The following is a 23,882-nucleotide window of genomic DNA, read 5'->3' on the forward strand; positions in this document are numbered from 1 at the left end:
CGGCCCCTCCCCCGCCGCCATGACAGTAGCGGGCGGAGGGGGTAGTGACGGGGTGGCGAACAGCGCCGCCGCGCCCCTCCCCCCGCCGCGCCCAGCCCTCCGCGTTCCCCGCCGTCACCCGGCCCCGTGGGGCCCGCTCGTCCCCCGCCATCAGCCCCGGCCGTTCCGCTCCGCTCCCAGGTCGGCGCCGCCGCCACCGCGCTGCGGGGGAGGGGCCTCCCCTCGGCAACGGCTCCGCGGCGGGAGGGGGCGCCTCGCGTCAGCGTCACGTGGTCAGGGCGGGCGGGTGCACGTGATGCGGTTTCCTTCCCGCGCGGGCGCGCACGGCGTGACGCAACGCGAGGGGTGGCTGCATGGCCTCACCCCGCCCCTCCGCGGGTCACGTGCGGCGTTGCCGGGGTCGGTGCCGCTCAGGGGCGGCCGTTGGAACGAGCGAGCGAGGAAGGAAGGGTGAGCGAGCGGTGTCTCCCGGCCCTACCGCTTCTTGGGATGGGGCTTGGGTGCCGCTGCTGCCGGCGGCCGGGGGGCTTGGTACCTGCAGGAGGGAGAGGCTGGCTCGGCCCGGCCCGGCCCGGCCCGGCCCTCGGGAGTCACTGCTGTTCCACACACGTACACCCCCCCTCCTCCCCGTGCCTTCCCGGGTCCCGCTTTCCGGCCGCCGGCGGCTTTTGCTCCCCGAGCGCCGGTGCGGGCCTTGCCTCACACCGGTGCCGGGGAAGCGCAGTGCCGCGGCGGGAGGCGTTCGTTCCCCGGTGCCGGCGCCGCTGTCCGGGGGTTCGGCCTGCGGGGCGTGGCTGCGCCAGCAGCCTCCCCAGCCCGCCCGCTTTCCGCGGCCGAGTAGCTACCGCTGAAGTGGTTTGGGGTCCTTGGGAGCTTCTGGGACGCTTTGCTTTACTCCGTGTGCCTGAAAGTAAGGCGGGTTTGTAGTTCTTTTCTCAAGCTGGAGGCTGGCAAACGGGCAGAGTGTGCTCAGAGGTAGGTGAGGCGCCGGAGCGGGTGTAGGTTTCCGAGAGCAGAATTCCAAGGAAGGATTTAAAAATCTTAGGCTGGCTTTGCCTGATCGAGGTGATTTGTGAGCTTCCTTACGACAGAGTGTGTAAAACCGGTGTTAGGGTGTCTTTTTGGACTGAATACTCTAATCCAGAGCGAAACAGCCCTTTTTTTAGTTATTATAGATGTTCTAGTCTTTATCACTAGCTGGAGTTGTTCACAAATCCCATAATTTAAGATCTTTTTAAATGTTTCTGAGAATTTTGATTAAATAATTTTCGGTCTCCTTGGTTACGTATCTTCCCTTTTCCTACTGCCTTGTGAGAATAAGTGTTCCCTTTTCTTATAAGGAAATGTAAGGTTTCATATGCTAGTATTTCTGGGAGGGGGTTATCTAATTTATGGGATTGCATACCAAACATTATTTAGACATTCAAAGGCTTGAGTGTGAAGTGTAGCAAGGTTTTTTTTTTTTAAAGCAACAAAGAGGTCTAAACTTCAAAAATCCCTCAGCAAGAGATTTTTTCAAAGCGTGTGCTGTTTAGGAAAAACATAAGAGGTTGCATCTTTGGTAACTATTTAATGCTTGGTTACCACTCTGTTATCTATCTTGTGTGCTGGAAGGGAGGTACTCTAGAAAGGATAGCTTATACATGTTTACGTATAGCTGTATCGAAAATGCACAAATGCAGGTAATTCTAAATTTGTTGTCAGATGAGGATAATACTCATTAAATTTAGTTTTGCGGGAGAAGATGTAGGTATAAAATGCCAGTGCTAAATATTTTCCTTGAGAAAATGAGTTTAAAATCAAGGGTGCGTGTTGTGGGGGGGAAGTGCACTTTACCATAAAACAAGGCTTTTTCCATAGGTAGACAGCACTTGGTTTACAGGTAGATGTAAATGTATCTTACAGCTGCAATTTAAGTATTTCCAAGGTCAGTATCTGACAGATTAAGCTTTCTGAAATGAACGTCAACAAAAACTTCTCGTAAAGGAAGCAGGGATCTAATTTTGCAGCCCTTGGGCCTTTTCGGCAAAGTGAAACGGGAAGACATTCTGTGTTTCTTTAAACACAGAAAAACAGATGTAATGCTAAAAAGTGAACGAATCAAGAACTTACTTTTATTTTTGTCAGGTATAGCTAAAAGCTGAAGCTGTGACACACCCATGAATGAATAGTGCTAGTCCTGTACATCAATGACCTCTGTGCCAATAATTCCAGACTCTTACAACCATGTGTTGGCAGAGTTTGAGTGTTTGGATCCATTGCTTTCTGCGCTCAGGCTGGATTCTAGTCGTCTGAAGGTGAGTTTGTGGTGTTTGATGTTTTTGTTTTTCGGTTGTGTGTGGGGTTGTTTGGTTTCCCCCCCCCCGCCCCTTCACATAATGCCCTTATTTGGTTTATTATCTGCTTGGCCCACAGGATGAATTGCATTCTTTTTGAGTTGTGGGCATGCTAGCTTATGTGGGGGTGACACTTCGGGAGGAAGTAGCAGTGAAGGATCTTATTACTCTCTGCGTGTGTTTTCTTAATGCATCTATGGGGTGAACAATACAGCCTTACATGGCTGCTGTCTTCTACTGTTTGCTCCAATTGCAGAGGGTGCTAGTGTAATATCTTTGATGAGACTGCTACCAGTGTTTCAGGAGTGGCACACGCAGCTGGCGAACAAGGAAGCGTTTAAAAAATAACATATTGATGCAAGAAAAATATAGTGTTATTAGTACTTATTGGCAGCCATGTTGTGCGTTATGATTTTTATTCCTTCAGTGCACGTGTATAGCTGTGTCAAAGAGATGGCTGGCTCTAGGCAGTTCAGGAGGAGGACTGAACCTTATACAGAAAGATGGTTGGAAGCAAAGGCTCTTTCTCACTCATAAGGTAAGGGTAAAGAATTCCGTAATGGGAAGGAGACATTGTTTCAAATTGATTTTTATTAAGAGTCAGCAGGCTTTTTCAGCTTGCTGAATTGACCAAATAAGGTGAAGTTTTTGACTGCTCCATTTAAAAAAGGTTGTAGTACCGGAGTGTATCCCCAGAGTGTGTGGTGTAATAGGTTTCACGTGGTGTGGAAGAAATTACTTGAGAGGGTCAGACCTTTGTTTTTCAAATTCTTTCTTTTAGCAGCAGCGATGAAGTCAACTGGATTTTTAAGAATTGGAAGAAAACGTTGCATATGAACCCAGGGCACCTCACATGTAGATAGCTACCAATGCTTGGGTGTCCAAACTATGAACCACCTGGATAAGCAAAGATAGGCTGGCTTGCTTTTGCTGAAAGAGGTCATGGAATAGGGAATGCTGTTTCTGCAGCCAGATGCTATTTGCTGGGAGCCGCTGTTGCTCCCACCAAACCATGAATGCAGCCATTTCTTTAAGGTTGGGAGCATCTCTCTTAGTTCTGGCAAAACAACTTCCATAGGTGTGAGGACAGGAGACTGCTTTCTGTGTTTTCCAAATTAGAGAAAGAACTGCAGTTGTTTCTCTTGATGCTGTCATGTTGCTGTCAGCTGCATCTTTTTAGAGTAAACTCAGTGTTTGCAAAAAAAATCCAAACAAAAAAACCCACATCACAACAAAGTGGTATCAGCTGTTGACATGAACGTGGTTTATATTTTAGAGATAAAAGTTTTGTACTGCCTTTACCACTACAAGAACAACTTTTACCTGCACTGAGTCCCATACTTGCTTTCAGGAAGGTGCCATTTCCCGGGTTGCCTGTTGTTCACACGATGAAGACTATGTTGCTGTTGCCACCAGGTGAGTGCTGTACTTACAAGCCTAAATTCCAGCTAAATATTTTTAAGTAGCTTCTAAGTTTCTGAATTGGACATCTGCTGAGAACTTGGAGGGGTCAGGGAATTAACTGGTAGAGGCCCCTACAGGATAATTCCCTGCGCAGACAGCTTGCTTAACTTCTTTTTTCTGGAATAGTTGTTCCAGAGTAAGTATTATTTCTTTAACAGAGCATCTGTGGGAGAGTTAATGCATGTGAAGTTATGATGATAAATGTCTCCCCAAGAGCTTTCAGCATCAAAAGAAATACCTTCTTCAACTTGGCAGAGGAAGATTGGTAGTTAGTACAACTTACATTGCTTAAAATCCATTTTTACTGGATTTTAATCCTTATTTTTCTGCATCCTTACTGGCAATTCCAGCCAATATTAGAGTAGCATTCCAAAGCTGCTGATACACCATAGTGCAAGGAGGGCACTTATGCTTCTTTAGAATTAAGAATGTGACACTTCTTGAAAGCACGCAACCTCAGACACAAGTATCTCTGAGATGTACTGCTTTGCTTAGATTTTCTATTTCTTTGGAATAATGAATCTTTGTCAATAATAAATCATTAGAATACTTATTCTCAAATTGTATTTTCTATTTTAATTGTTGTAGCCAAGGTCTTGTAGTAGTCTGGGAACTGAATCAGGAACGTCGTGGGAAGCCAGAACGGATTTATGTTTCCTCTGAGCATAAGGGCAGAAAAGTCACAGCTCTGTGCTGGGATACAGCTGCCCTTCGTGTTTTTGTAGGAGATCATGTGGGAAAAGTATCAGCCATCAAGATAAACACATCGAAACAAGGGAAGGTAATATGTCTCATGCTTTGATTGGGATAGAGGTTCCCAGGGCATGATGTGTGGAATCTTCTTCTTTGTTTTAGTAAAGTAGAACAGAGGAAACCTGCCAGCTGATGAAGCTCTGGTAACTTTGACCGTTGGGATGAAGAACCAGTCTTGAGACAACAGTAGAAATCCTAATCTGTGAACTTCCCCGACCCCCTCTTTTAGCTATTTTAGTAACACAATGTAAAAATGCTTTCAAATGTACAGAATTAAATATGAGTCCAGCTTCATCCTCTCGGAATTTGCAAGTGTTCACCCAGAGTCTTGGTGTTCCTGAGTCTGTTGGATTCCTTAGACTCCAACTACAGGTTCAGCTGGGTGTTCTAGTCCTCAGCTCAGCTGTTGGTCTGAGAAAGGGCAATCCCAGACTCTGATTTTGCTTGGTTCTGTCTGGATATTCTTGAAGACATGGATTAGTTAAAATAAATGGTAGGTGGATGTCAAGCTTACATCCATTACATTGTGTGCAACAGGCACGCTGATTAATGATACCAGCCTGATTTCTAGCCCTTGAGTGTTCTTTAAATTTTACCATTACTAGGTCATTTCCTTCTCCTTTTGATCTGTAAGAAGGAGCACAGCCTGGAAGTAGGTGTGTTCCTCTGCATCCTCTCTATTTGATGGAAAACTGACTTAACAGTAGCAAGACTATTGGATTTAATGAAAGCAAACAAATTCAAGTGTGGAAAGAGAGGGAAAAGGAGAGGAGAGAAGGGCAAGGCCCATAAAATGTGTCTGCTCATGTCTGTTAAAGGAGTCAGACTGATGAATCTCTCATGTAATGCACTTTATTTGAAGTAGGGAATTGACACATTCCTAAAAAAGAAAACAGCTTTAAGCTGTCAAAAATGGCGACTGTCCACTAGAAAATTTGAGTGCAGTTCCCAGTAGTTTCTTATGAATTGGAAGTCTGTCTATGACTTTGTTCTGCCACCCATGGAAACAGACACTGGTATAATAAATAGTGTTTGGGTAATTTGCTACAGGGTAAAAGAGAAAGTGAGTTTATGTAAACCACCTAAATCCAATGGAAGTTGTTTTTTGGGTTTTGGTTTTTTTTTTTTAACCAAGCAGTCCCTCAGGTCTGTCTCCATAAAGCTGTTTGCTGGCTGAAAGCACCCATGGGAGAGAACTGACAAAAGCACAAAGCTTACAAGAGAAAGAATAAGAGCCCCTCTTAATGTTAGAAAAAACACAATCTTTATAAAGAAATGGCAGGATGCTACAGGGATACTTTTTTTTTTCCTTAAACATTCAGTAATGGTTTTGGGGAAAAGGAGGATTTAGACTTTTATGTCTCTAAGCATTGAAGCCTTGTGTTTGTAAGGCAGGGAGAAGAAAGGAAGTGCTTTGTCTTACGCTGTGTATTTGTAGCATGCATGAGTCTGTTCTGAATTTTGTGATTTTTACCCTAATGAAATAGTCTTTACTTTGAACTGAGGCCCTGTATGTTTTCTTTCTTTTTTTCTTTTTAACTGTAGGCTGCTGCTACTTTTGTGATGTTTCCTGTTCAGATTATAACGACCGTAGATTCTCGGGTTGTTCAGCTTGATTATTTGGATGGAAGACTGCTCATATCTTCACTTACACGCACTTACTTGTGTGATACTGAAAGGCAAGTTATATTTTACTTGTATGATATTGGACTTTACAGAGTCACACAGTTTCTGAAGTGACCTCTGGAGATCATCTAGTCCAATCTCCTGCTTATAGCAGAGTTGGGTGGAGTAGATTGTGCAGGTTTGTGTCCCATTAGGTTTTGAGCATCTCCAGGGATGGAGACTCCACAAGGTCTCTGGGCAGCCTTTTTCAGTGGTTCACCACCCTCACAATAACAGCTTTTTTTAATACTAAAATGGAATTTCCTGTATTTCCGTTTGTGCCCGTTGCCTCTTGTCCCTTTCACTGGGCACCGCTGAGGGTGGTCTGGCTCTGCCTTCTTTACTCCCTCATCAGGTATTTTTATACACACAGGATCAGATTAGTTCCTTGAGCCTTCTCTGTCCCAGACTCATCAGCCCAGTGTTCTCAGCCTCTTCTTGTAAGACAGGTCCTGCAATCCCTTAGTCATCTTTGTGGCCCATCGCTGGACTTGCTTGTATGTCTGTGTCTCTCTTGTACTGGGGAGCCTGGAACTGGACCTAGGAGTCCAGATATCTCACCAGTGCCAAGAAGAGGGGAAGGATCACCAACCTTGACCTGCTGGCAGCACTCTTCCTAATGCAGCCTAGGAGGCTTTTGGCCTTCTTTGCCAAAAGGGGGCATTGCTGGCTCATGGTCAGCTTGTTGTTCACCAGGACCCCAGGCCCCTCTTGACACTGCTTTCCAGCCAGCTGGCCTGTCCTGGTGCCTGGGGTTATTCCTCCCCAGTGCAGGACTTCTGCGTTTCTCCATGTCTGTCATCTAGCCCATGCTTCCTCAGTTTGTCTGTGAAGATGTTAGGGGAGGTGGTGTCAAAACCCTAGTGAAGTCAAGATAAACAACATCCACTGCTCTGCTCTTATCTGTCAAGCCAGTCATTCTGTTGTAGAGGGCTATAAACGTGATTTCCCCTTCGTAAATCCATGCTGACTATTCATAATGATCGTCTTATCTTTCATGTGATTGGTGATGGTTTCTGGGATCATTTGCACCATCACCTTCCCAACGTCACCAGGTTGACTGACTGGTTCTGCTGAAAAAAACCTCAAACCCGTAATGACTTGAACATTTGTTTAAACTAATAAATATTTCTGCACCCTGTCTTTTATAAACTTTATGCAGGCTTTATAATATTCATTACAGATTTTTTTAAGCACCAAACCCAGTTCAGCAACTGGGATTTAGTATTTTTATTCTTCAAGAACAACATAAAATTAATTAGAGCCTTTATTAATGCTGCCTTAACATGTATGTTTCTTCCACTAGAGAGAAGTTCTGGAAAATTGGTAACAAAGAGAGAGATGGAGAATTTGGAGCATGTTTCTTCCCTGTTGGAAAAAACAGTGGGAATCAGCAGCCATTGATATATTGCGCTCGACCTGGCTCAAGGATGTGGGAGGTGAACTTTGATGGGGAAGTGCAAAGCACACATCAGTTCAAGCAGCTGCTCTCATCACCGCCTCTCCCTGTTGTTACTCTCAGGTAGAAGCATGAGTGTTATTGGCGATAAACTTGCTTAGGATTTCTAGATTAACTGAAAAGAACTGCCTTAATACAGAGAAGATTAAATAACCTCCTAGTGCAGTTAAGCATTAATCCTAGCTGTCATCTTAATACATTCTTCTCAAATAATAGAAACCAGTATCTGCGCTTTCAAAAATACCAAAGGCTTGATTCTGTAGGTATGTCCAGGTGATTACTGCAATGAATGCTGCTGTCATAAGACTGTTTATTTAAGCCAGCCTTGTATTACCAGGCTTAAGAATATTATATTAAGGAAGTGATATTTTTGAGGTTATGCTTGTAATGGGTACTAATTTTACTTTACAGACTGGATCCTCACTATACTAGTTCCAGCTGCTGTCCACAATCTTTATCTTTCCCCAAGCTACTGTATTTGACGTGAGTATTTGTCAGCATAGCTTCCTGTTGATAAATTAGACTTAAAAATAAAGTTGTATATTCTCCTAATTTATATTACAAGCTTCATCTTCTTGCATAAGAATTTTCCAAGTATCATGCTAAACAACTCACTTCTCACTTGCTGTACTTAAGCCAATGCCATCCCCGCATATTTTTCAGTGATTACCACAATCAACTGTTGCACCATTAACCTCTGCTTTGCTTGCAGTGAGCACTGTGTGATGACCTGGACAGAAAGAGGCATTTATATTTTTCTTCCCCAAAGTGTTCAAGTTTTACTCTGGAGTGAAGTAAAAGGTAAACTAAGAATCTTCGCTTTTTAATATTGTCTGTTCTGTTTGTCACTTCTGAAGTCCTTCCCTAACACAGAACCTTTCCAAGCTCAATTTGTCCAACTGGACTGCAGAACACTGATCAGAAAACTGGTTTTCCTTGTTATCTGTCAATATCCTTGAATATTTACCATCTCCCCACCTCCTCCAGCCAACCCCTCCCTCCATACTTCTGAAAACATGCTTGAGGAAAAAAAACATAGTGTACAGTGAATCTTAAAATACAGTAACCAAATAGTAAGAGGTAATAACCAGCAGTGTTACTGAGGTGAAACCTGCAGTATCCTTTCCTCATTTCTGTTCATTCAGGGTTATTGTCAGGTGTCCTGTGAAGATGAATCTGGCAGCTGAAAGCTTAAAACCTGTTTTTTCTAACACCTGTCTAAATTGGAGCCAGGGAGTGTACTTATTTGGCAGATGAGTGAGGCCTCATAAATGATTTTGTGCGTACGGTTTTACGTATAGTCCTAAAACGGTTAGTCATTTGTCAGTCAGTCTTTTCCCTCCCTTTCTCTCCCCCCCTTTTGGTGTTAAGTTTCTAATGCCTTTGTCATGGAGCGTTTGCATAGAGCGTAACTTTCATTTGAAAACTGCTGAAAGGCCGAAGTGTGTTTCTACTAGCAAATGTTTTCCGTTTCAAAGCTAACAATGATGTATTTATTTCCCATCTTTATCAGTCCTAACTTTTTCATCCCCTTTCAGAGGAAAACGACACTTTTCAGTAACTTTAAGTGTACTTTTTGAATGCTTTCTGGAAATGTAACTCTGGAAAGTTTTGATACTTTAACCATGCTTTATAGTTTTTAGGTGCTAGCTTAGCACTCTTCAGTGTTTGTCTTCCCCACGTCACTTGTGCTACAGCTTATTAGGCTTTTGCATGCATATGCAGTCAGATGGGAAATATGTTTTCACCTTCTTTCAGGAACAGAAAGGAATGTAGATTAAGGTTTTCAGTCCTTTAGATATTTCTGTGCATCTGGTTTTGCAGATATTCAGGATATTGCAGTTTACAAAAGTGAGTTGTTCTGTCTGCATACAAATGGAAAAGTTGTGCACCTCTCCCTTCTGCCGGTAGACCGCTGCATAGAGCGTCTAATAAGAAGAGGGTTCTGGACACTTGCTGCCAGGGTCTGTTGTCTCTTCCAAAATTCAATCATTTCTTGCAGAGTAAGTAAAATATCTCTCTGTAAATGTGCAATGCAACTGCACTCTGTTTCCTGTCCCCCTCTTCTATTAAGTTCCATAATTTTCTGAGATTCATAGTCTCGGAGTTTTTTAAAAGTCTTCTGAACATTGTACTTTTAGGATGAAAATTAGCCTCATATGTGGTACCTTTTGCTTTTCACATGTGCATTAGAAATAATAATTTCTTTCCCTCTGTACTTTTAGGCAAGAAAAAATTTGCCTCTAGACAAGCTGGAGCACTTGAAGTCTCAGCTGGATGCCTCAACCCAACAGGATCTCCTTACGCGGCTGGAAGATCTAATTTCAAAGTTGGAACCTCTAGATTCTGCATGCAGCAGTAGAAGGAGCAGTATTTCATCTCATGTAAGCGTATTGGTAGTGTTAAAAATGTTACCTGCAGATTTTTTCTTTATGGCATAAAATCACCTCATTGCTCACTTTGAAGATGAGGCTTTTATGTTTACGATGTCTACTGTAGCTGATAATGCTACTTTTTAAAACTAGGTGGAGTAGAGAGGAATGAAATACTACTACTTGTATTCTTTAAGCTCTTAGACCTCTGCCTTTTTTTCTTCCACGTTATTTTGTGTCTAATGCTTGAGATGGGGACAAAGGTTGATATGAAAGACTTTCTCCATAGCTGAGTTTAGTGTCTTAACATGCTTCAGTAAAGGTCATCTTGATTGTAGCTCTTGTTTTTTGTGGTGAAAATTGAAGGTCTGAATGCTCAGAACTATCATAGCGCTATTTACAAAATCGGCTCACTCTAGGAAGCTTAAGCAGAAAGCTCTAAGGAAAAAACAACAAAGCGTATTTCTAGTACTCTTTTATACATACAGCCACTCGGCATTATCTTGGCTTCCCAGCAGCTTTTCAAGAAAGGGCAAATATTTCATAGTTAATACAATATCTGTTGCTGCTTTTACTCTAACAGTGTTTAAAAAGTAAAGTTTAAAACAAAGTAATGTAAATTCCATCTTGATGTGGTGGACAAGTTTTTTTTCGTTAGCAGATGGGAAAGTACGCTACATAGACTGACCATGAGTAAAAGAATGTATGTGCGCCTTGAAACTAGGTAGTTTTTCAGAGTCCGTAATCATGCTAGCTGGGTATGCTTAGCCAGCAAAAAGAATGCAGACTCTGGAGTACACAGGTACAAAGGGCTGAAGTGATAGTCTGGGATGCAGGACTAAAGCGGAGGTGATTTTTGCCTTGTACTAAGTACACCAGTTGCTTTTAGGAAAGCAGCCTGCAGAACAATTGCATATACATCTTTAAAATCACTGGACTGCATGCTTATTGACATGTGTGTGCTTTTCCATTCTGGATATGTCAAAAATGTCGTCTTATGTAGGCCTTTTCCAGACAGTGAATTATGAAGTGCTGTGGGGTTATTTGTGTGGGTATGGTTGGTTGAGTTCACTGCAGGAATTTTGACAAGGAAGTACAACTTGCAAGTCTAACTTCCCTCCCCTGTCTGACAGGAAAGCTTCAGTGTCTTAGACTCTGGAATATATCGTGTTATCAGTCGAAGAGGCAGTCAGTCAGATGAAGATTCATGTTCTCTCCACAGTCAAACGTTCTCAGAAGATGAGAGACTTAAAGAATTTCCTGCGCACCAGGAAGATGAGCAAGTAGAACTTGGTAATATTTCTTAATGAAAATATATTATTTCTGTTTATTCTGCAAGAATTTGCTTGGGTTGGCTTTGTGTTCTTATTTTCCACTGTCAAGTTATCCATGATTCAATCCCCTAATTTGATCAGTGGGAACACAGTCATCCCACCTTCCAGTCAAACTCCTTCTTGAAACATTGGGGTGAAATGCTGGCTCCACAGAAATCCAAGCTTTCAAACAAACACAACCCAGAGAAACAAAACTAAAGGGCTTTTACCAAGCTAGGTCTTCACTCAAATTTGTGCCCCCACCCTGTGCAATTCAGCATTAATGTTCTCTCAGCTGACTATGCCAGTGTTAATTGAGCTTCAAATGAGATTTGTTTGCTGATGCTATCCTTCCAGTAATATTAGTTTCAGGAAATAATTTCTTAATCTTGTCTCTGACTTTATATTTCTTCAGGGGAAACAGTAGGCTTACTGTCAGTGTTATTAACTTTCTTGCAGGGTTTAATTTGTAAAGGGGAGCATCTCTTACATGCATATACATTGGCATAGGGATGATATAATTCTTATTAGCTAACATTTACACCATCCAGGGAGCTTTTTTAATATCCCAACAAATATCTGTTACTGGGTGAAAGCTAGAGTGAGACAATAATGGCTCTTGTTGTGTCTTCTGGTTGGGATTGGGAGGGGATGCAGAAACCCAGGATGGTGAGGAGCTGGCTTAGTTCCAGGTGTGGTAGAGAGGCTTTCCAATAAAAAAAGCTGCTCCTCAGCTTTTGCGGAGAGTTTGAGGATGGAAAGGATTTGGGTGCTGCTTTGGGAGAAAACTGCAATGAGGAGGGAAAGTGTTGGAATTAGTATTTACTCCCCTACTTGTTAGTGTTATCCTGCTGACAAAGCTATGCGCTCTTTGTAGCATGTATGTTTACATTTGCCTCTTTCCCTACATCACTGTAAATACAACTGGTGAGAAAACTTGGAAGGATGTGTATCATTTCTGGTATTAAAACTCTGAAATGAAGGGGCATAGTTTTTGAATGTCAGAATGTAGAAGAGTTCTATCTGTTCAACAAGAGATAACAAATTTTCTGATTATTTCAAACTAGGAGAGTTCTAGATGCTTCTTGAAGCATGTGCACTTAATTTGGTAATTAAGAGAAATGGACTTAGTGTTTCCCTGTTCACATTTACGTAAGTCGTCACAAGTTTTTAGGTTTCTAATCTGCATAATGAACAAAAGCAGCCTTATTTACAAGCCATCTTAAAATAATTTGTGACTTTAGGCTCTGTCTAGAGATTGTGGATTCCAATGGTAGAATTTCTGTAACGGCATGGCATCTTTTCCTCTCAACAGTGCAGATAGTGCTGGCTGTTGTGAAATGCAGTGTTACCCTTATGTAAAAGGATCCTTATTTTCTTATTTACATCACTTAAAGATACAGCATGTGTACCAGGAACTGATTAATCAAAACATATTGTAGATACTGCTAGGGATGCAAGAGTGAAAAGGAAATGGTAATTCCTTATTTCCTGTGATTCTTATGAAAAGCCAGAAAGATATGGGTTCAATTATATTTTTGAAGTCCATTCAAATAAAAGGATGATCTATACCTTAACCATGGCTTATGCGTCTCTGTATGTTCTTATGAGATTTAGGTTTTAGGAAATGATGCAATGTGAATTGTTGTATGCCACAATACTTAATACTCCTAGATGTTTATGTTACTCTCAGTGGATTAAATCAAGATTTTGTCCCCTAAATGGACTGCAAGTCTACTTTTAGAAGAAGTTGTTGATCATCATTTGCCTGTTATAGATCTAAAAGACTGTTAGCACAGCAGACCTACCAGCTTCAAAGTCAATAATAAAATGGCCCCCTAAACCAAATAGCACTTTTCTGGCTCCCCATGTTCTTGAATGCTAAGTATGCAAATATCCCATTCAGGTTATCCATTAATGAATTAGTGACTTGCAGTTTGTTTCACTGTTCCATTTTTGCCAGGCCACTGTTTCATGACTCTTTGTTTCAATTCCATTTGTTAGACAATGTATCTCATGCATCTGTGACGGTTGAGGCTGACCGGAATGAGACATTTCTCCCATTCAGTATTCCTTTGTCATTTCGTTCCCCATCTCCTCTCGTCTCTCTCCAAGCTGTCAAAGAAAGGTAAAACTTGCAGCAGGTTCACTCATCCATTACATCTTTCCCTTTTCTGTCCTCCGAATCTGTAGCATTGTCTGGTTTAGTCCATATTCTGTTCTGCAAAAATATAACATCCAAATTGAAGCATTGGAGATGCAGTCAAATTTACTAGACAGTTTAAAGCTTTCATCTTGACTCTAATGAAGATACGATATGAAGGGCTGCTGTTAACTTCAGTGGAGCCAAGATCTCAACGTCAGCTTTGAAATGGCTAAGAATGTTTAACATTACCCTGTAAACTGTGGTTGTGGTTTGTATTCAAAGCAAACTTAATGAATATTGTTTTGGGATTTTGCTTTTCTGGTACTTAGATTTCTGAAGAATGAGTGAAGGCTTCCTGTGTTGCCTGGGGACAAACATTAAGATATTCAAAGCATGTTAGATATTGCTGAAACACACTTGCAAAGTATACCACGTGGTCTGCCATCTCCCCCACCATCACTTCTCAGTGAATCTAATCAGTTCCCCAAGTGTTTATGGAATAACGGTAGCTTATACCTGGTGCAAGTAAATATGGTAGTGTCAGTTTTATGCAGAAATCAAATTGCTATTTTAAAACTCACTTTAAAAAAAATGGAGGGACAAATATAAAGGAGAGAGTGTTAAATACATACCTTAAAAATTTGAAAAAAAGATGTACGTTAGTGTCTTAGCTAAAATGTTGCTGGCCCATAATGATGGTCTGAAAAATTGTGTAGCCCTCCCTTCATCATTTAGGTATGTGAATTATATCCTGCAACAAAAATTTGTATCTGATATCAACAGCGTGAGGATCTTGGAATAACCTTCAGAAGTACATGCAATGTTCTTTAATTCTTTCTAAACTGTAAGTGGTTTTTAGGACTTTACTAGTAATAAGTGTTTCTACTAATAATGACAACTAAATTTTCAAGTATTCACTATATTCAATTTATAATTAACCATAAATATGATAGTATTTTATTTAATTTTTATAAGTTTACCTTTAATCCTTCTATACATTAAAGTCCAATTGTTTTGCTACATTTGAATCCTTTCTCCCTTCTGCAGCAACCTTCAACTTTTGCTATACCTTGGTACTTAGCTTGGTATAGTAAAAGATGCCATATTCTCTGGCAAGCAAGTAAAAGGATTGCTTTTTTTTTTGTTTTTCCTTGATGCTCTTAAAGTAGTTCATGGCCAGAAAGCAAGAAGCTGATTTTTCTGTTCTACTCTTGATGATATAGTTCTCTTCATGGCAGTGGTAGAAATAATTGGGGTTTGGTACATTCACTGGGCTTTCTCTTGAATAAAATACCTGAAGGAGTAGGGACTGATGATGCGAAAGGACATTTTTAGTGAACTTTGTAATCTGAAGAATTAATTTGAAGTATTGTAAAACTTTTTCTTATCACCAAGAGGGACATCATTTCCGAATGATGCTTTCTATTTATAAGCTTTAAAATGCAATGTAGCCAGTCTACATTTATTTGCATACAAGTATATGTCAAAATCTAAGCGCTAATGTTAGTATGTGATCCTGCTTCTCTAGCAGCAAAAACCCCCAAGTCTCAAGGTTTTTATTCTGTGCTGTCAGTATAGACCATGGCTGAAGTATGAATTCTGAGCAGCCTTTTTGTGAGTTTTGTTCTTGTTGCTCATTGCTGCTCTCATCCTTTTCTCAAGAGTTCTTCACACTATAAAGTTTTCTGAAATCATGGTTTGAATGGAAAGTGCTTGATTTGTTCAGTTTTGGACTTCCAATTCTGAATGTTTGAACTTCTGACTCCTAGTGTTTCCAGCTTTGTTCGCAAAACTACTGAAAAGATTGGCACACTTCATATAAGTCCTGATACTAGAGGGAGGCAAGAAGCAAAGGATGATGAGCAGCTGCAGGAGTTGACTGTTAATCTGGTAGCATCTCCCCAGGAAGAGAAAGAGTGAGTGCAAAATCATGTATTATAAGCAACCTAAAGGAAAAACCACCATTTCAAGTAGAAAAATGAGCTCAATGTTAGGTTTTTCTGACTGCTTTCATTACTATGGTGCATTTCACTGGTTCTCCCTGATTCCTTTCTGAGAAGCTGATTACGCAATGAACTCTTCTGGGTGGTGGAGCATGCAGTCTCCACAGTGCTGTAATAAACTGAAGAGCCAGAACATAGTGTATTACACTACATGAGAATTTCTGATCTGTGGTGCTTGTTACAGTGATGGACATGAGTCCAACAGTTCATTTCCTGTCCTTTCTGAGTGGCGAGTAAAGACTTTAATCTTCCTAAAAACTTTTTTCTTTTTTTTTTTCTTTTTAAGTAAAGGTAGCTATAAACTTTGAGCTTCTTTAGCTCTGTACTAACTAGACAACCATTAAATTATTTCCCATTCCAATGATTTGCAACTTACCATTTTGCACTAACGTTTGTACAGTGGCACAATACTGATTTTTTTTATTTAGTACCTTTAGAAATCTACCATTGTTGGAGTAGAAGCCATTATGAAGGCCACAAAAATAGTATGATTGGTTGCTCTTCATGCCCAATTCATCCATAATGTGTGTTGAGCTGTTCCTTCTTTCAAAATGAAAGCTTTGTATTTTTAAATTTGAGAAAGTTTGTGAGGAATTCTTCACTTAAATTACTAAAGATAATACTTCAGATAAGACAAATTATTGTGTTTTTCTAGGTTAGAACCAGAGAGCTGCCAGCTTCCAGAGGAGGACCCTCTAAGAGATCTCAAAACTGCAACAGCAGAAGCTATGTAAGCAGGGAAACTTTTTAGCATATGGATATATTGGGCTTTGGCAGAAAAATGTTAGATTTTTTTTAAATTGGGGGTTTTTAATTGGTTACATAAATGTAAGAGTAATAGTGTAAACGTCTATTAACATAATCTGAATCTCATTTGGTTAATGATTTGTTTCCCCTATTTAAAACCAAGCAGAACCCACTAAAAGCTTATTTAGGTTATTCTAGCATTATTCTTTTGTCCTAACTACCAGCATAGTTTAAAAAAAAAAAAACCAAACAAACCCCATTCTGAAAGAAATCTTGAGGAACTCAGAATGTACTGCCATCAAATGTAGGCAGCCTAAGTAGCCTAAATTCTGTTTGATGCACTCAAAACCCAAAAAAACCCAACAACTGACTGTAAGTCAAGTTTAAGAATATACTTTGAGTTACACAAAAATATACTTCACTTGTGGCATCTTAAAACTGTCAAGCAACTTAGCAGACTTCTTTTTTTATGCTACAGAGCCAAACTCCAGGATCCCCTGGTTTTGTTAGAACCACAGTATATGAGAAGGGTTTTACAAGAATGGCTTATCTATCTAGAAGAAAAGTTTGGCAGCAAAGAGCATTCTGCTTCCCCTATTAAAAGCAAGACTGCGTGTGCTGAAGAAGAGAGGGCAGTCCTGGAGGAAAACCTAGAACTGGATCCAGCCGAGGGAGACCCAGCAGACAGAGAGCACAGCAGTATCTTGGAAGACTGCACTGAAAAGGAAAATACAGATGAAACCTGTGCAGGCAAAACCACATGTGAAAATAGTACTGATTTGAAGGGACCTTTGGATGGCTGCCTTCAAGTATCTCCTCCATGTGTCATAGAACCGGATCTTCAGAAAGATCTCTTTGAGTTGACAACACTGTGTTTTGAGCTGCATGTATTTTCTTGTGGAAGTGGTGAGGCAGAGGAAAGTTCTGATGGAAGTCTGCCACTAGCAGCTTCATGGACCTTGGCTTGTAGGTTTATGCGAAGCTACTTCTTTCTTCTGGATTTAAAAAGAGTAAAGCAGTCTATTATAACTATGTATGCAACCAGTCCTAATGTATGGGAAACATACATCGCAGGATTGAAAGGTAATGAATGAAAAGTTTATTACTAGTAAACTTGAAAGTCAGACTGGGAGGAAAAGAAAAAACTTGGGAGACACTCCCATTTGTGTCTGCAAATTTTATTTCTGCAGTTGTAGTGTGGGAGGGGGAGGATAGTTGGTGTGGGGGAGTTTTCGTTCTGGTTTTGAGTTGTTTTCTTGGGTGTGTTTTTTCTTTTTTTCCCCCAAAGGCAAACTTACAAAGAACTGCAGGCTTCTTGGAAAGACTGTTCCTCTCCTCCCCCTGCTTTGCAATTCTGAACCTTTTAATTTATGTCGAGCTTGTTGGTTGAACACTAGTGATTACAGACCAGATCTATTTAAAAACAAATATATGTGCTTCAAAGAGCAAAAGCATCTTAGAGTCATATGTCTGTAGAAACAAGGCAAAAGCTAGGGGAGGGGCTTCAGTATTTGCACTGGAAATGAAAGATTTGACTTGCAGAGAAATGTGGTTTATGTGGAACAAAACTGGATGGAATAGATGGTTCCATGCAGATGAGTGGCTTGTGATCACATCAGACTTCCTTTTTCCACAGAAATCCTTTCTGATCTCTTTGATGCCTCTTTAGCCTTATTGAACCAAGTCTTCCTGATTGTATTGGAACACAGAACTTCATCTGTTCTCTGCATTCAGCTTATGCTTTATGCGTTTAAGAGTTAATTAAAGTCTTAAAATTGATTGGCGTCAACAGAGAGTAATCAAACAACAGAATCTTGTTTTGATGATTGGTATCTGGTATTTGGGTTTCTGGGAATCTGTTTACTATTTGGATTCTGAGAGCCTCAGATGTCAAAGTAATGCATGCATTCCCAGTTTGTCCTCGGCTGGACTGCACTTGTGCCTGTAGATTAATACTTGCATTTCGTCAGGATCAAGGTTCATGTTGAATTCTGCATTCTGTGAAGTCAGTGTCCAAGCTGACATTTTTATTTATTAATAGAAGTACATTGTAATGTATTAAAACTGATGCAGATCTGCATTATATTCAGCAAGCAATGTCTTGCAGTGGGCTATCTCTTTTTCACGAGAGAAAAGTTGTCTCCTCAGAAGTCTAAAGAAAAGTAAAATATATCAAGAATACTATTCCATGCCTTAATTGAATCATTTTATAATTTAATTTGCTGTAAGTGGAGATTAGTGTTGTTGATTTCTATGAAATGAACAAGTAGGATTTCTTCACTTGTTACTACTGTTAGCTGGAGAGTTCTGTGAAAGTAGTGGTAGCTTTTGTCCTTACACTTAACAGCAGCTGAGTGTGTGTTTAGGGGGGAAAAAAAAACACTTGCCTATATCTTGTAACTTGTGTGCTGATTTATTTCAGAACTAACTTGCCACAGTCCGGTGGCTTTAGCAATGGAAAATGAAGATATGTTGAAAATACTAAAGCAGCTGCATGACCTGGGGCCATGGGATGATAGCCCGCTGTTGCTGGTACACGCTCAAAGGTTTGTAGCCAAGTTTTTTTTTTTTCTCTTCTTCAGTGTTAACTTGCTAGCAGGAATTGGTTTACTTAACATTTCATGAAGCTTTCTGGGAATCTTTTAAAAGAGATCACCTTTCAGTACTGTCTTAAACTTGCAAGAGATCTTGCAAAAATGATAATTTTGTTGTTTGGTACTGAAAATAGTTTTTATTCTCTCTCTCCAGGCTTTATGAAAAATTTGGGGAAACAGCTCTTCGGCCCTTGATCAAATTCCACCCCTCAATTTTACCTTCTGATATCAAACAGCTTTGCAGGAATGATCCAGCTCACTTTTTAGCATATTTAGATAGTCTGGTGAAATCAAAGCCAGAGGATAAAAGGTAAAGGGAATATAGAGAACAGACAGATGAAGAAGATTCTATATCATGTAGCCATGTGGGGTGTTTTGGTGTTTGGGGGGCTGCTTTTACTGTTTCTGCATCTATATGCTTGGTGTTCTTTAGCGTTATATTCTTATTCATTCTGCCAGTTTTAGCCTCTGAGACTGTGAGAGTTTTTTTGTTAGATTAGAAAATAGTTTTATTAGGCTTTTTCTAAATAATATTTCCAATGGAACTGACTATTTTTGTTCCTGTGCCTGCAGTTCAGTATACCAAGGTTAGACAGCATTTAAAACAAAACAAAAAAAAGAAGCAGCTGGGGAACCCCACCTTCAAACTTGGTGGTTTTCTGTGGTCCCCTCAGTTTTCTAGAAATATAAATCATTCTAGGCTTCTCTGTATTTAATTTTACATCTATATTTTGGTGTTTTGTTTTGTTTTTGGTTTTTTTTTTGCACACAATCTCTACTTTTCCATATCTAGTATATTTAAAACTGGTAGGTTTTCTTCTCTGTGTCTTGTTTTCTAGGTCACCTCTCCTTAGGTCTCTTCTGCAGCCCGAATCTGTACGCCTGGATTGGTTGCGCCTGGCAGTTTCTCATGATGCACCACAAAGAGCAAATACAGTGGATGCAGAAGGAAATCCCAGGTAAAGTTAGGGTTCACCCAAGGTCCTGAGTGCAGCAGAAAGCTTTAACAGGTCTGCAGGCTTTTGGCTTATATTTTGTATGACAGTTTGGGTGTTACTGAATCCTTCAAGCATTTTGCATATTGTGGAGTTCAGCAGAAGCAACCAAAGGATGAAATAACTTTATCTGTAATCCTTTTCAGTGTGACTGCTCTACTGAGCCTACGCAGTGTTTCATTCTTTTTTTCCTTCTCTCTTTTCATATACCTGCCTGCCTTGCAGAGAGAACACAATGTTCTGAAGGAAACCATTAATGCCGTAAAACTGAATTTCTCATCTTCTAGGCCACGATCGCATTTGTTTACTTGGGGCTACAGTCAGCTTATTCTACTTTTGATTAAACTCCCAGCTGATTTTGTTACAAAGGAGAAGATGGCTGACATCTGTAAATCACATGGGTAAGAAGAAAACTTGGTAATTCTTGATACTTGTTTAGTTGGTATTCTGACCCTAGAAAGATACAAATGAAAACCACTCATCTGCTCCTTACTTGGACAGGTTTTATTTAAAAACCTTTCCTGTTTTGAGGATGAACATCAAGCGTCCAGTTTAATGTACCAAATACCCCCTTTGGCTAAGGGGTGTTCCCCATATCCCCACTCTGCAGTGATTTCTGGCATTCAGGAAATTCCACTGCTTCTGTCTTCACTGGTATTTAAATGAGCATTTAATTATTGTTGACTTTAGACTGAGCATTTGATTCCTGGAAATCTTTACTCTCTTATTCAAGATTTTGGCCTGGATATCTTTTTCTCTGTCTGGAGCTGGATAGAAGAATAGAAGCCTTTACTAATATTGCTCATTTGGATGATTTGAGCCTGTTGAATGGAGAAGATGGTTAGTGAGTCTTAAGCTGTGTAAACATACTTCTGTAATATAGGAACTGCCCTTACTGTATACTGATTCAGTTTTTCCGAAGTCGAGTTGAACTTTTATTTCTTGAAGTGTTCTGGTAGCACTGTGTGTAGTGCAGCATATTTGAAACACATAATGGGCGTTACTCTCTCTTACCTTCACACTCTGCTATGTGAAATCAGTTGTGCTAGAAAGTGCTTCAGAGTTCTAGAATGTAGAGTTGCTTGTTAGTTGGAAGTAAAAGCTAAACTTAGTGTTGTAGATAGAGGAATAGCTAGCCTCCCTGCACAGCACAAAACTCCCCCCACTACACGTGCAGACATGCAGAGTTACAGGCAAAGCATTGTATCACATGGTAGAACTTAGAAGAAAATTCCCAGTAGCCCTAAAATGGACAAAAGAATTCTTTGTCTCTTGACTTAATCCCAAGCCCTAAATACTGAACTATTGTGAAGCTTTGTGTGTAGCTCACCACTGAATCTTTACACTGAGTCAGTCAAGGCAGTGTACCTCTGTGGACAATCTGCTTCTTGATAACGCTTGGTTTTCTTAAACCTTCACAAACAGATAGCTATCTTCCCTTTTAAGTACAGATATATTTAAAATAGTAGGCTTAGAATAATCCTTGTTTTACAAATAATGTAACGAACTCATTTTACATGTAGGTTCCATTCCAGAGACCATAGAAGAATGGAAGTTTCTTCTGCATCTTGCACAAAATCACAGCACAGTTCACCACCACGGCCCAAAGAATGGGAGTGCTGTCAGCAATGGCAGCCCGAGCTGCCCAGATTGCATCACTGTGGAAAATATAGCTCTCTTACTGGCAAAGGCCATTGGCCCAAATCGTGCCTTGCCTCTCTTGCAGGAGTGTGGCTTGGCACTAGAGTTCTCTGAGAGATTTAATGGTGTCTGTGAGATACTGAAAGTTGCTGAGAAAAGGCAAAGGTAAGATGACACGTCACCAGAAGATCAGTGTATGCACCCTATTCATTTTGGATCTTCTTGGTGCTTTAAACTTTCTTTCCAGTTAACAAAAAGATAGAATACTTCACATTTTTACCTCGGATTTTAAACTCAGCTGAAAGCTGTTCTATTATTTAAGAGCTATGTATTGTGCAATATAGGCATTTTAAAATGGAGAATGAGGAAATAGGAAATCATATGTTAAAGAAGTATGTGAAGGAGATTCTCTGAAGGAGATACGTCTTGCTGAGTCCTGCACAGACTCTGACCTTGCCTATGCTTTCCAGAGAAGGCATGCATGGTGATGTCATGATGCTCCTTCTGAAACACTGTCACATTTTTTACAAACTTTTCTTTAAAAAGCAAACCAAAAGTCTGTTGTTCATTCTGTTGTTAGCTTTTTTTACTATTTGATGATTTGTTTGTTTTTGTTTTTTTCCCCTTCCCCTTTGCTTCAATTGCAGAGCGCTGATTCAGTCCATGTTGGAAAGGTGTGACCGGTTTTTGTGGTCTCAGCAAGCATAGAAAACAACTTGGAAAACTTTGGGAACATTTTTTACTGTAATGATTGCATATTAAAGTGCCTTTTAAACTTAACAGGCTCTTAAAGAAATGAACTCCTGTCTAAAAGTCCACTTATATTGAGTCAGTCTCCATCTGGCAGGTGCCTGACTGGGAGCTGTTGATGGTTCTTATTCCTTTGGAGGTGAATTTTGGACTCTAGAAGTTCAGTCAATTCAATCCAGTACTTATCTTGAAATTAAGCTCAGAGATTTGAGATGAAAATTCCTGAATTTGTTTTTTGAATCTATATGACTTAAGGATATTGGGCCCCTAAGTATTAAATTATGGTGTACTTGTTTTTTGTTTGAGAAGCCATTGAGAAGCCTCAGAAATACATAAGCCTGGGCTTTTTAATTTTCCTGTAAATGACACTGACTTTTCAAAGTTACTGTAGAAGTGCTTGTTATACTATTTTTTTTTTTTCTGTTAAATTGTATGGATTGGTCTTGCCCATTTGAAATACATTAACTGAGTCAAGTCTTAAAATGGGAGGGAAATATTTTTCAGGAGTGGATTAATGGTTAAGAACGCTGATTAACAGAAGAACTTGTTACATGAGCACACTGTTAAACTATAAGCATGGTATTTCTAAATTACTCGTATCTATTTCTGCAACAGATCACAACATAGACATCAGTTGTGATATTCCAACAAACCCCAGGACAGTGAAATTAGAATCTTAGAACCATTTAGGTTAGAAAAGACCTTTAAGATCACCAAGTCCAACCGTTAATGCTGCCAAGTCCACCACTAAGCCATGGCCCTAAGCATCACATCTACACAGTTTTTAAACACCTCCAGGGATGGTCACTCAGCCACTTCCCCGGGCAGCCTGTTCCAGTCCTTGATAACCCTTTCAGTGAAGATTTTTTTTCCCAATGTCCAATCTAAACCTCCCCTGGTGCAACTTCAGGCTGTTTCCTCTTGTCCTAATGCTAGTTACTTGGGAGAAGAGAATGACACCCACCTCACTACGGCCTCCTTTCAGGTAGTTGTAGAGAGTGTTAAGGTCTCCCCTCAGCCTCCTCTTCTCCAGGCTCAACAACCCCAGCTCCCTCAGCTGCTCCTCATCAGACTTGCTCTCCAGACCCTTCACCAGCTTCGTTGCCCTTCTCTGGACATGCTCCAGCACCTCAATGTCTTTCTTGTACTCAGGGGCCCAAAACTGCACACAGTACTCGAGGTGTGGCCTCACCAGTGCTGAGTACAGGGGGACAATCACTTCCCTGCTCCTGCTGGCCACACTATTCCTCATGCTGTTGGCCAGGATGCTGTTGGTTGTCTTGGCCACCTGGGCACACTGCTGGCTCACGCTCAGCCAGCTGCTGGCCAGCACCCCCAGGTCCTCCTCCACTGGGCAGCTTTCCAGCCACTCTTCCCCAAGCCTGTAGCGTTGCATGGGGTTGTTGTGACCCAAGTGCAAGACCCAGCACTTGGCCTTGTTAAACCTCTTACAATTGGCCTCGGCCCATCGATCCAGCCTGCCCAGGTCCCTCTGCAGAGCCTTCCTACCCTTGAGCAGATCAGCACTCCCACCCAACTTGGTATTGTCTGCAAACTGACAGAGGGTGCACTCGATCCCCTCGTCCAGATCATTGATAAAGATATTAAACAGAACTGGCCCCAACACTGAGCCCTGGGAAACAC

General features: G+C 40.8%; 1 protein-coding gene across 11 annotated transcripts; it reads left to right on the plus strand.

The window, feature by feature from the left end:
• Positions 1 to 13: 13 nt before the first annotated feature.
• On the plus strand, positions 14 to 22,268 carry HPS5 (HPS5 biogenesis of lysosomal organelles complex 2 subunit 2). 11 transcript variants are annotated; one of them, XM_075094647.1, is made up of 23 exons: positions 14 to 180; positions 2,128 to 2,297; positions 2,764 to 2,874; positions 3,688 to 3,752; positions 4,389 to 4,581; positions 6,099 to 6,232; positions 7,525 to 7,740; positions 8,089 to 8,160; positions 8,390 to 8,478; positions 9,502 to 9,680; positions 9,903 to 10,061; positions 11,183 to 11,342; positions 13,367 to 13,490; positions 15,278 to 15,424; positions 16,167 to 16,241; positions 16,737 to 17,341; positions 18,681 to 18,804; positions 19,007 to 19,162; positions 19,692 to 19,811; positions 20,135 to 20,248; positions 20,581 to 20,687; positions 21,371 to 21,653; positions 22,136 to 22,268. In XM_075094647.1, the coding sequence occupies exons 2-23, from the start codon at positions 2,190 to 2,192 to the stop codon at positions 22,194 to 22,196; spliced, it is 3,402 nt and encodes a 1,133-aa protein (XP_074950748.1). In that variant the 5' UTR covers positions 14 to 180; positions 2,128 to 2,189; the 3' UTR covers positions 22,197 to 22,268. The 11 variants fall into 11 exon arrangements, 6 of the variants coding, with proteins under 6 accessions (XP_074950748.1, XP_074950743.1, XP_074950746.1 ...); XR_012660768.1 differs by having other exon boundaries at positions 93 to 180; positions 6,099 to 6,236; positions 7,529 to 7,740; positions 20,073 to 20,248; XM_075094642.1 differs by having other exon boundaries at positions 93 to 180; positions 6,099 to 6,236; positions 7,529 to 7,740.
• Positions 22,269 to 23,882: the final 1,614 nt, after the last annotated feature.

The sequence above is a fragment of the Phalacrocorax aristotelis genome, chromosome 5 (assembly GCF_949628215.1).
Source record: "Phalacrocorax aristotelis chromosome 5, bGulAri2.1, whole genome shotgun sequence".
NCBI classification, from domain to species: domain Eukaryota; kingdom Metazoa; phylum Chordata; class Aves; order Suliformes; family Phalacrocoracidae; genus Phalacrocorax; species Phalacrocorax aristotelis.

Bases quoted from the DNA above. Each gene is read 5' to 3' on its own strand.
- HPS5 (XM_075094647.1), top strand. From the start codon at position 2,190: ATGACCTCTGTGCCAATAATTCCAGACTCTTACAACCATGTGTTGGCA. The intron at 20,249-20,580 runs GTAAGAAGAAAA...CTCTTATTCAAG, and splicing joins GACATCTGTAAATCACATGG to ATTTTGGCCTGGATATCTTT. The intron at 20,688-21,370 runs GTTAGTGAGTCT...TTTTACATGTAG, and splicing joins CCTGTTGAATGGAGAAGATG to GTTCCATTCCAGAGACCATA.